At 46.7% G+C, this 11,637-nt stretch overlaps 2 protein-coding genes across 2 annotated transcripts; one reads left to right on the top strand and one right to left on the bottom strand.

Annotated features, from left to right (window-relative positions):
• The first annotated feature begins 1,070 nt into the window (after nt 1–1,070).
• LOC128715090 (apyrase-like) lies at nt 1,071–2,759 on the top strand. Its single transcript, XM_053809972.1, has 2 exons — nt 1,071–1,406; nt 1,476–2,759. Exons 1-2 carry the CDS (start codon nt 1,071–1,073, stop codon nt 2,757–2,759), a joined length of 1,620 nt encoding a protein of 539 aa, XP_053665947.1.
• Nucleotides 2,760–8,696: 5,937 nt separating this feature from the next.
• On the bottom strand, nt 8,697–9,842 carry LOC128711815 (cuticle protein CP14.6-like). The gene is made up of 2 exons (XM_053806702.1): nt 9,831–9,842; nt 8,697–9,098 (listed from the first exon to the last, which is right to left on the bottom strand). Exons 1-2 carry the CDS (start codon nt 9,840–9,842, stop codon nt 8,697–8,699), a joined length of 414 nt encoding a protein of 137 aa, XP_053662677.1.
• Nucleotides 9,843–11,637: the final 1,795 nt, after the last annotated feature.

Genomic DNA, 11,637 nt, shown 5'->3' with positions numbered 1-11,637 from the left:
CTACGCGGTGTCAAGTCACCAACCGTTATCGAGATGGGTTTAATTGCCCAATAGTTGACACCACGATTCAGTGGATCATGTTTGGTGGTCGGATAAGTACAGCAGCACCAAAGCGAAAACCGACTCATAAACGCTTAATCCATGCGCGATTCTCGTGCCTGTAGCACCAGCTTGCCTTGATAGCATTGAACGCACGGTCAAAGGTTGGAGTCGTTATCGGAAAAGAAGGGTGAGCATATTGCGACAAGGGAGAAGATCCCACCCACCATGCGTTCTTTACCGACGCTTTACGAAAACCGGTTCAAACTGGGTTTCATTGAAGTCGCTTCTTATGCGCGGCCACCTCCACTGTACACTGCTGCACGGGACCATTACACGTCCCGACAAGTGATTCTTCACCATTGCTTTCGATTTTTCGTAGCCCTTCCAGCAAGGTCGGCAACATACTTCCAGAGGAAGAACGCATGCGACCGAATCGTCACCGTGACATCTGACATCCATAATCTCCCGCGAGTGTTGCAATGCTCGGCCCATTAATGAGCGAACAAGACGTGCAAGTTATGCGACTTGGCAAACGGACCGTAAATCAATAACGTCGATAAGATTCGGATCAGCCATTTTATTGGTGGTACGGTTGTAAACGTTTACTACTAGCTCCTGACGTTGTTTCCCATTCAATGACGGCGGAAATTGTTTGCAATGGGACCACCGTTAAGCGGTTTACGACATCGACTCCCTGGGCGCGATAACAAAGTATGAGAAACGAAGCGAGTTATCGAACTCATTCATGCACTGATTATACGGTTGCATGCTACAATCATCTTCAGGTCACGTTTTCAACATAGCGTAGCGTTAGATTAGGGAACCTTTCCTCGATACCGATGTGACACGACATAATTGCTGGTGGTTGGATAATCGAGCTAATCTCACGTGGAAGACTCCCAAAAACCGTCTGATCGTCTACCGTTCTTATCACAAATTGGTTGTGAAATTGGACAGACATGAAGCGTAAAGTATAAAAACGGCTTTGCCCGACCTTCCAGTACGTGTGGCAACATTGTCAAGCAATCATGGCGCCAATCAACGTGCTCTTGGCGGTGGCATTCGCTTTGGTGAGTTTCGCTGGAGCACAGCAGGGCGAACTGTTCCCGCTGTCGGTTATCCACTTCAACGACCTGCACGCGCGGTACAACCAGGTCAACTTGGAAGGATTCACCTGTATCGGGGCGGAACGTTGTCAGGGTGGGTACGCTCGGCAGGTGAGCGCCGTCCGTCAGCTACAAGCCGGAGCGGAAAACTCGCTGTACCTGAATGCCGGCGGTAATTTCAAGGGAACGCTGTGGTACACCGTACACCGATGGGAGGTCGTGGCCGCTATGTTGAACGTCCTGCCAGCCGATGCAATGGTGAGATTTCCCGCTTGGTATTCTCTGGTTCTGGCCTCATCAACTAACCACACTTAAACACACTTCCAGACGCTGGGTCGGTTCGATTTCTTTCACGAATTGGCCGGCCTTAATCCTTTCTTGGCCGCATCGGAAACACCGGTGGTGCTGACCAATGTGGACAATTCCGGGGAACCGTCCTTCGTTAACTTTGAGCGCTCGGTCGTGGTGGAACGTTCGGGTCGTCGCATCGGAATTCTCGGTGTTATCCGCCCCGACGTCGATGCCGTCGGTCGCCCGGGAAATCTAACGTTCACCGATCCCGTTGAAGCGGTGCGCGAAGAATCAGCTCGACTCGCCGAGGAGGGTGTGGATATTGTTGTAGTCGTTTCGTACTACGGACTCAACAACGACCGGAGAATGGCACGAAACTGTGGTCCGCACGTTGATCTTATTGTGGGTGGATCCTCCAATTCGGTGCTGTTTAACGGCAACGATGCAGACTTCCCGCTGGAGGTGGAGGGAGAATATCCGACGGTTGAGTTGCAATCGGACGGACGACGAGTGCTGGTGGTGCAGGCTGGCTCCTACGGTCGATTGGTCGGCAATCTGACCGTCTTCTTCAACGAGGAGGGTGAGATTGAACAGTGGGAAGGCAATCCGGTGTTTTTGGACTCAAGCATGCCCGAAGATCCGGAAGTGATGGCCGCACTGCTGCCGTACCGAGACGAGGTAGAAACACTGGGTAATCGTACCGTCGCCGTCGCTGAGGTCGATATGTCCCGACAGGACTGTGTTACTGGTGAGTGTGTGCTCGGTTCGCTGATCAGCGACTCCATGGTGCGGGCTTTCTTCCCGGTCTACAACGGCATTGCGCTGCAAAACCGTGGCGGTATCCGCGGTGACCTGCAGGCCGGCACCGTCACCTACAAGCAGCTGTTCGAGGTGCTACCGTTTGAGAATCAGCTCTTTTCGTTGCTTCTGCGCGGTGATCATCTGATGACAGTGCTAGAGGAGAGCGTTCGCACCGCGACGGTGACCAACGGCACGGTGCAGGCTTGGGATCTGCTGCAGGTGTCGGGATTACGGGCGACATTCCGTATCACCAACCCACCCGGTAGACGGTTGGTTTCTCTGGAGGTGCTGTGTCAGCAGTGTACCGGTGCGGTGTATGAACCGATCAACCCATTCCGGGAGTACCGTGTCGCCATGGCCAGCTTCTTGGTCGAGGGTGGTGATCGTTTCTCCATCATTGCCCGTGAGGGTATGGAGCTCGAGGAAGGACCGGTTGACTTGGACGCTTTCCAAGAGCATGTAGAACGTCTGTCACCACTCAGCGATGCCGAAGCAGGACGTATCCGTTTTGTGTTCTGAACATTTTTAACAAAAAAGAGATAGAATTAGTTATAGGTATTGAACTTATGTAATGTAACCGTGTAGAAAGAGTAGAAAAATCGCTCTTAAAAATATATTGAAAAACTCAATGTTGTGTGCTAGTCATTTAGAAATATGTGAAATAGAGCTTAATCTAGCGATTGCATGAATCATCGCCGCATTGTAATTTGCTTTTCATCAATTTCTACACTTTTCAGCTGACCATTTTACAAGAATAAATGGATTTCATGTATTTCATGGATGTGTTTAAAAGTCGCTGACATGCAACAGGCCTGCAACATTTGTACATTCCATAGGAGTTCGAATCGTGCATGTATCGTAACCAAATTTCGTAATTAATGCATTGATAAATATCGTTATCATTTTATGGACCTTGGAACTCGTCAAAAATCGAGAATTTAGGTCGTCGGATAACGTTTATTTAGCCCAGAATCGAAAGATAATCAAGGTACACTATGGTCGTACAACAAACGGTATCAAAGTGACGCAAACGACTCTAGAGATATTCTCATTATTGCGATATCATTGACGAACATTTCATTTCATAACGTTTGTCCAGACAACCAGACTACTTACATAAGCCACCTCGTATGGGATCTTTATTCTACACCTCTTTCAACCCTTCTATTGACGAGATTGATGAGAAAGAAGGTGAGAATAAAATCTCGGGTCTCTCCGCGCAGACGAGCAGCCATTTATTTTCCGACACCATCACTACCTCTTACCAAATCAAACCGGGCATGCAAATGATGTCTTAGCTTCCCGAGGAGAAGCAGTGATGGTGATGGTTCCAGCATTATGTGAACCATTCGCTTCTGCATGCATGCTGTCCACTTTCCGGCTGGATGAATGGATCATCCAAATCTGTCGCCCTCGGGATTAGTCGGCTAGGTCAAAGAAGGTCTCAGACGTAATCTTGGCGCGTTGATCGTGCTCGGGCCATTTCTTTTGCTCGTATGTCACACCGGTGGACACCATACGCCACCCCGTTTGTGTCATTCTGTTGCTGTGAACCATGAAACAGAGTGTGGCGGAAAAAAATTCCTGGAAGTGGGAGCCTGTGTACGTGTACGTGGGGATATTTTGCGTACCGAAGTGAGCAGCTAATCTAAAGATGATTATGGCTGTGTGCCGCTGGCTGTTTCGTAGAGAATTCATAATGGTGACAAGTATGAGCGGGAAACCACAAAGCCAAGCGGCTGTGGTAGGTGTCAGATCGGGTCAACTGAAAAGAATGGACTGTGGAATTTCCATGAATATGGCCATCAGAAACGACCGATCCTTTCATAGCATGTTTCACTTGAATAGCCTGTCAGTTTTGTTATTGCAGCCGGAAATCATGAGCATTTTTAGCTGACATTAACTATATCCTGGTTCAGAGTTACTCATGGTGTGGGTTTCAATCAGGCTACAAATGAATTGCTTAACGTTTAACAATTTCACTGCTTTCTTCATTGATTTTAATGGTAAAAGTAACTGAAATACGAGATGGATAATATATTAACTTTAAATTAACGATTAACTTTTATCACCTGTTCAAGTTTGGTGTTAATGCAACATTACCCCCAGACAAAGTCGTAGTTTATGTAGCAGTAACTTATCACTTATCTGAAAAATATGATCGATTACGGTGTGTTCGTGCCATGCGTTTGTGCGTGATGCAACCTAGCATCAGGCTGGCAGGCGATTATTTCGTCACGAATCGATCGATACGCGCGCCGGCAGTGATATTTTATTATTAATCATTCTCCGGTGCCCTCTTCACACTATTGGTTGACCATGTTTTGGGCTACAGTTCCCCTTTCCTGCAATGGCTTGATTTCGAATACGATCCCACCCAAACAAGAACCGATTTTGCACGATACTTTATACCGCACCGCCTTGGGGCCCGATGCAATCATCGCCCGCGAAGTCGTCCCAGCGTCCGTATGCATACATTTTCGCTGCTATTGCTTTGCATCTTGCAGCGATGCAATTTTTGGGGGGTACACTCACCCCAGCCGCACGGTCCCGATCGCGCCGGATCGGATCGGCAACACAGGATAAACCCAGAATGGGCGATGTGATTATGGGCCGCAGTGGACGAACAATCATTTGCTACGGTGCGCCGAAGGCGATCAGTTCGTTTCGATTACGATTTATTTCACGCCGGCTTAACTGATACGCTATTCGTTTTCTTTTTGTTGAGCGTTTTCTTCCACCGGCAACCACCGTGTTTCAGGTGTGGTCAAACGCCTCTGCTCATGTGCTTTATGACTAAATCACCTAAATGCCCCGATCGTCACACTGCCCGTGCAGCCATGTGCTCCGTTTGCCCACCGAGCAGCAGCGTGGTGGTATTTATTGGCACATATTTCACGGCACGAAGTACCATCTTGACCTCTTCGGTGTGGTGAAGGGGCCGAGAAGGGTGGACTGGGGAACGATTGGCAGAAGGACGACCGTCGGGTCAATGGGGACTCCTTAAGAAACGAGGGTAGGTGTAGAATATGCCCCGGTCCAGGGCGTGTCACGATCGCTCTCACTGTTGGGTTTTCGTCTATCTTTACTGCGTCTTCTTCGTACGCGCTGGACAGCAACGCATACCATGATTGATTACGTTTATGTGGTTTATTTACATCATTTCGATTGTGTTCCAATTGTTTGGGGAATTCATCCGCAATATTTATGAAAAATAAACGCAACTTGCATATGCGGCCGCTTGGGAAAATGAACATAATCAGAAAACCAAAATGAATGGCAAATAAAAAAAGGAGAAACTGGCCAAACAAATCGTAAAGCACTCAATATATCACAATATTGAATCATAAAATACCTGCATGAAATATTATGCGGCAGATCTTAGGGATAGTATTAAATGACTTTAGTTAAATATAATTATATTAAGCTTGTAGTTATGTCAAAACAGGCTTATTAGATTACAAGGTAGAAAGCTTTTGAATGCTTTAGGAGCATGAAACAGAGGGAAAATCGTAGGAAGAAATTGATCCTATCCTAATATGATGGGATGGAAAAGAGATTATTTATTATGAGCCTTGAAAGCCATTAATTAAAAATATGTTCTACAACAGTTTTATACAGTCATCAACTGTAGTCTAAGCTTGTTTTTAAACACATTATCTACTTGAGAATAAGCCTTAAAAATCTATTACTTATTGAAGAAAAAATCAACAACAATTCTTATGTAACTCTAACATTACATTTTATATTTTAATATTGTACACTCATTTTAAAGAATATATAAATGCTTGAACAAATATTTTTTTTAAATATGAAATATTGGTTTTTATTTTCAGTAATAAATTTCAAGGATTCAAGAGCATATCTAAAGAGAAATAGCTATAAAATTATGATTATAATCATGTGTTTTATCTCATCGTTCAAAGCACACATCATTCCGCTGACATTGAACTCACTGTGCAGCATCATTTTTCTTCCCTCAAAGGCGCATCGCAACTTTCTGCATTTGGAGTGTGTAAGCCATTCGATAGAAGAAGCGATTAGCTGCACGGGCCCCAAAACACAAAACGCCCATGATGCAATGTAGCGCTTATGGAAATCTCCATCCCGCCCAATGGGGCTGCATTGGTTTCACCGATAATCTTTCTATTTTTATCGCCATCGATTGCCAATGTCATCACGGGTGGTGATCGGTTCGATCGACCCCGGGTGTACTGCACCGATGGACGCTTTCGAACCATCAATCATCATCCGATCCGGGTGTCCAGGTAATGTGGCACCGTCGCTGAGGTCGTACGGTCTGGTTTTGACCGAAGCGCAGTTTCGTGACTTGAAATTGCTCGTGTTATTGAAGCTGGAAGGCGTCGCTTTTATCTGTTCAAGATTGTAGGGGAAAAAAGGTTGCCTAATTTAATAAAATCACACCACGCACCAAGTGATATCAGGTTCCAATGCGTCCGAGAGGTTATTGAAACAGCTCAATATTAAATGAAAACAAACAAAAGAAACAAGAAATATCGCATCCCAAAAAGTCTCGTCGATTGTAAATCCACACCCAATCACGTGAAATATAAACATGCGTGTCTCGCGCACACTCCACTGCACGTCTCCGGCTGCCAAATTTGGAGCGATCCATTTCGGCAGCGTCGATCGATGTGCATCTGCACGCCCCGATACTTGTCGCCCAGATCAGCAACTGATCTACGTTCACCGGGTTAACTCTGCAAGTCAACCTCATTTCCACGCTTCCAAACTACAGCGCCCGTGAGGTTCAAAGTTGAAGAGGATCACATAAATATGGCCCGAAGAAGGGTGTTGCAGACGATCCGTCGTCATTCGCAGAAGAAAGGATTATTGTATAATAGCACCCCATCGCATAGTGGTTCCTATTAATGTGAATCTGAGGACAAACTAGCTCTGGAGGTTAATATTGAAAAGAAGAGCTCCGAAGTTACATTTTACTTATAGGAGTGACTTTTTCCTCGAAGGTTTACCTTTGCTCTTATAAATTAAAAAGGTAATTTTTCGATAATTATTCACAATTCATGTGGAACACAACCTGTTTGACTGTGTCACTGAATTGCCAAACGCCATACTGTCCGGTACTTCCTCAACAAGATTGCCCGATCGTGTGTTATGAATGAATGAAAGTGAAAGCTATCGTCTCATTCCGACCACATGCGCCGAATCGCACTACTCTCTTCCAACTAAAGATGAGCTGATCGTGTGCGGTGTCGTGGATCTCTCCCCAAGAGTCCCAAAGCCTTGGGTGGTTCGTCTCGGTTGCGTCACCTGCCGGTGAAAGATGCACCGAAACCCTGACCTTGATTGTTGAGGCCGGTGAAGCTGCGGGGAAAGAAATCGCGTGCGAAGAAAACGAAACCTCGCATTCACCCAGCAGAAGCAAGAGATCTTCAGCACTGGTTGTGTGGACCGTGGACCTTCTTGTTCACAATTTCATGCGAGTGCATGTAATGCAATGGTTAGTTACTTCAACGCAACTTAAGTCAAGACCTAGTAAACGCATGCGAACGACGTTCCATCCCCATTCGTCGGGTGGCATAAAGGCAGCCTAAAAATAATCCTCTCACGGCTGTAACATGCCGTGATGCTATTTTAGCTAGTTTGCTGACCTTTAGCCGATGGAAGATGCTTTGAAGCTAGTGTCTGCTGTGGTTGTCGCTTGGCACGGTTGTGTTTAGCACACGAAAGCCACAGCTTTAAACGATCGTTTAGCATTTCACGGCACCGATGCTAGGGTGCCATTAATCGAATCAACTCAAAGACGGATGTCTGACCGGTCGTTGTTGTAGGATTGTAAGAGCCTTATGACGGTTAAGTGTTGAGACTCAACGGCTTTAGCTAACGCTAGCACACATGCAACCGAAACCTTGAGCCGGAAGGTTTTACGAGCACCATCTTCCATGATGGTTTTACCCTGTTCAACGCAAAGGAAGGTTTATGAGTCATCACGCTGGGTGGATCATTTATATCGAATTCTGTCCCAATTACACAACAATTTTGTTGTGTTTATGTAAAATTAAAAAAAAAAAGAAACACATCTAGATAATTATAATTTTTGTTGGTTGTTTTATTTACAAACTATCAACGGGCTATTTACATACAATAGTGGAAAAGAAATTTTGCAGAAGAAAGTAGAGGTACACATGAAGAAAGACTATCGTGCCGGTAGAAAAGTGGTGCTGCAGTGTTGGAGGATAAGGGAAGAAGATTCTCTGAGATGGCAGTGAAAGTGTTGCCCATGAAGTAGATCTTTGTAGTTGTTGGCTTGATCCGATGGTCCGTTAACCTCCTAACGTCAACCGCCCACCCGGATGCATTTATGGAGTATGTGTCAGGTGATGTAAAGTGTTCGAACGTCCGAAAGACGGGAATGTCTGCCGGAACCGTTCGGTGACTGACTGCTGGTGTGCTCCGCAACCTCCGACGAATCGCTTACTTCTTGCCGCTCAGTCGGGCAATGGCAGCGTTCAGTGCGTCCATGCTGAAGTTCGGGTCATCACGCGGCGGGTTGGCACGGATCTGCTCGAGCGTCTTCAGGACGTGATCCGGTGCGGGTCCGTCCACGGGCAGATGGGCACCCTGCGGCTGGAATCCATTCTCATCGGCAACGTACGTCACCTGGTACTGAGCACCATCGTCACCGGTGTACGAGTAGCTGCCCTGTGCCGACTGGCCACCGACACCGCTTTCCTGCGCCTGGATACCGTTGCTCGTCTCGTAGCGATAGTTGTACGAACCGTCCGGGTTTACGACCGAATCGGACACGAGCACCTGAGCCTGAGCGTCCTGTGGGTTTTGGGCGGCTGCGACGGCAACCAGCGCGGCAATGACGAACTGCGTGAAATGAGCAGACAAAAAAAAATCCCAAGTCAGACTTGTAACAATGCGAACGACGAGCAAACCAACAACGAAACAAAAATCCGAAGAAGCTGCAGACAGTGTTGAGTAATGATCCCGAATCGAAAGTGACAGTAATGCTAATTAATCGGATAAGACAACATTTGCCAACCAAACACGCAAACCAAAGGGAACGGTAAGCTTGTCTTGAGCAAATGCGTACTCAATCATCACTCGAGGCAGGTGGAGTTGAAAATAAAAGAAGAAAATGCGTGGGAAAGTCCAGCGGTAGATGTTTAAATCAAATTTTGACGTAGACGCTTCAATGAGAATAACAAAACGTCAACATTTTCCCAATAATTTATGTAGCACTGCTTACAAAACGCACAGAAATATCATTGACATGTCACCAAAAATAACCAATAGTCAGGAAATTCACTGTACAACAATACACCTGCACTAACGGTGTTCAGTTTGATATGCAAAACCAAGTTTAAAATAGCTCCCAATAAATATTCCACACAACTAGCGCCATCTGTGAGCAAAACGGCAATCCGTCACCATCTGTCCAGCGCACTTGATCGCCTCACGAATTCACACTTAACACACTTTAAACGAGCGTGAGATTACTATTAGCAATCATCTGCCCGCTGCTGACTGACACCACTGTCACTTGTCGCCGTTCGATTCTGGGAACCACTGAGGCAACGATTCTTGCTGCACACTCACCAGCTTGTACATGTTGACGAGGAGCGTTGGAGGTTTGCTGGCGTGTGTGCCTTGATAAAAGCTAATGCGAGAACTGATATCAATTATCGTCCGGACCGGCGCTTATATAGCGGTCGGATGACAGAAAAACCCGACCACAGCGTAAAGCCCACAGCGGCGGGATGGCAGCCTCACCAGATCTCGCCGTTTCGTTGCTCCGGTGCCGCGTGGAAGGGAGACCCCATCCGTTGCGATGGTTCCAGTACGCTTTGCTGACATCTTCACCGCAACCTTTCGATGGTGGCGTTGAGTGTATGCGCCACACTGTGCGTGCACATCCTCTCACTTGCGTGATCTATCATCCCTCCCGCGCCAAGATCGGGTCTCGGGCGTACGAATTGCGTTTCCACCGGACTCCCACCGCTCGGTTGGCGAATAACTTACCGACAAATGTCGCAGCATCGCCTGGTTGCTTGCAGGTCTTTCGTAGCAAACGCATTCCGTATTAGATGGTTACCGGAGGATGCTGCGCCAGCTTCTTGCCATATAGAGTACGCATGTCCGTGACGCATCCCGGCGTGTATCTTCTCGGGCACGCTGCATCTGGGTGTACGAATCTTGATGAACCAATTGTAACGATCCCCACCGCATGACGCATGACTCTTGCACAGCCAGTGTACACCCTTTCTCTATCTTGCCAGCAGTTTTGTGTATTCCCCTTCCAACGACCATGCCGCCCATGCCGAGGGACATGCCGGGCAATATCATCTTCGCGCACGGTGTGCCGGCGCGAGGAAGCAATGCCGAATGTTAAGTGGCAGCTGTTACCCTTCAACACCTCTCACTCATTACGGGCGAGTGTGAAGAATCTGCACCGTGCCAAACAGTGTTCTGTTTTTTTTTGTTTCGCCTTTGTAGCTCAACTTGTACCCTCTCCAATTCTAATAGCAGGTGTTTCGATCGCTGATGGAAGGATTATTTTCGGACGTCGGTGATGATGATGATGTTTAATGAGGATGTTTTCAAAAATTGGTCACAGTTTCCCCAATATATGCAACCTCCTCTAACCACCCCTCCTGGGGTATATTGATCCCCTCCGCCCGAGCTTCCCTTCCTCGACGATCGTCGACCACCGTGATGCGTACCAGAATGTACCGGAATGCCCTTTTACTTTCACGAATTCGGTGAGCACGGTGTTTCACGCTGGTTGCGGCCGCCTTTTTTTTTGCTGACCGTGTGGTAGAAGATCAAGATCAATGTCAGACCCGGTAATAGGGACGAGATCTCGGGCCACCAGCAGTGACCCACAAGGTAAGTGGACTCAATTTGCCATCCGATGATTGGGTTGGTTTTGGATGGTTTGAGGAAATCGCACCGTTCAGCAATTAACCAATATTTCAAACCGACCATTTAGGAACTCACAGGTGGCAGCGTGAGCGTGGAAAACGAGTACCGTTGCTAAGAATAGTTACAATATCAGTCAATTAAAGCCTTCTTGCGATTGAGTTTGTAAACTCCGTGTGGAGTTGAAGATGAAGTTTAGTTGTAGAAACATGTTGCTATTAAAAGTAGCAAGTGTTTGGCTTTAAATGAACACTTTTATAGTGAAGCAATTCTGTTACAAAATAAAATATTAAACGTTCTCCACAATTTGATTCCTCCGAACAGATAAGAAGGAATGGAGTATGATGAGGAAAAAAAGGTTCAATCTATGAATAATAATTTCAAAAGCAACATAAAACTCATTCAAACCTATCTTTCGTTTAGGCTTCTGCGCAGATAAGATCGACTCATTTGCAAGTCGATTGGAAATGACTCATATAGAAAA

Source organism: Anopheles marshallii, chromosome 3 (assembly GCF_943734725.1).
Source record: "Anopheles marshallii chromosome 3, idAnoMarsDA_429_01, whole genome shotgun sequence".
Taxonomy (NCBI): domain Eukaryota; kingdom Metazoa; phylum Arthropoda; class Insecta; order Diptera; family Culicidae; genus Anopheles; species Anopheles marshallii.
This window is presented reverse-complemented; position numbering and strand designations above follow the sequence as displayed.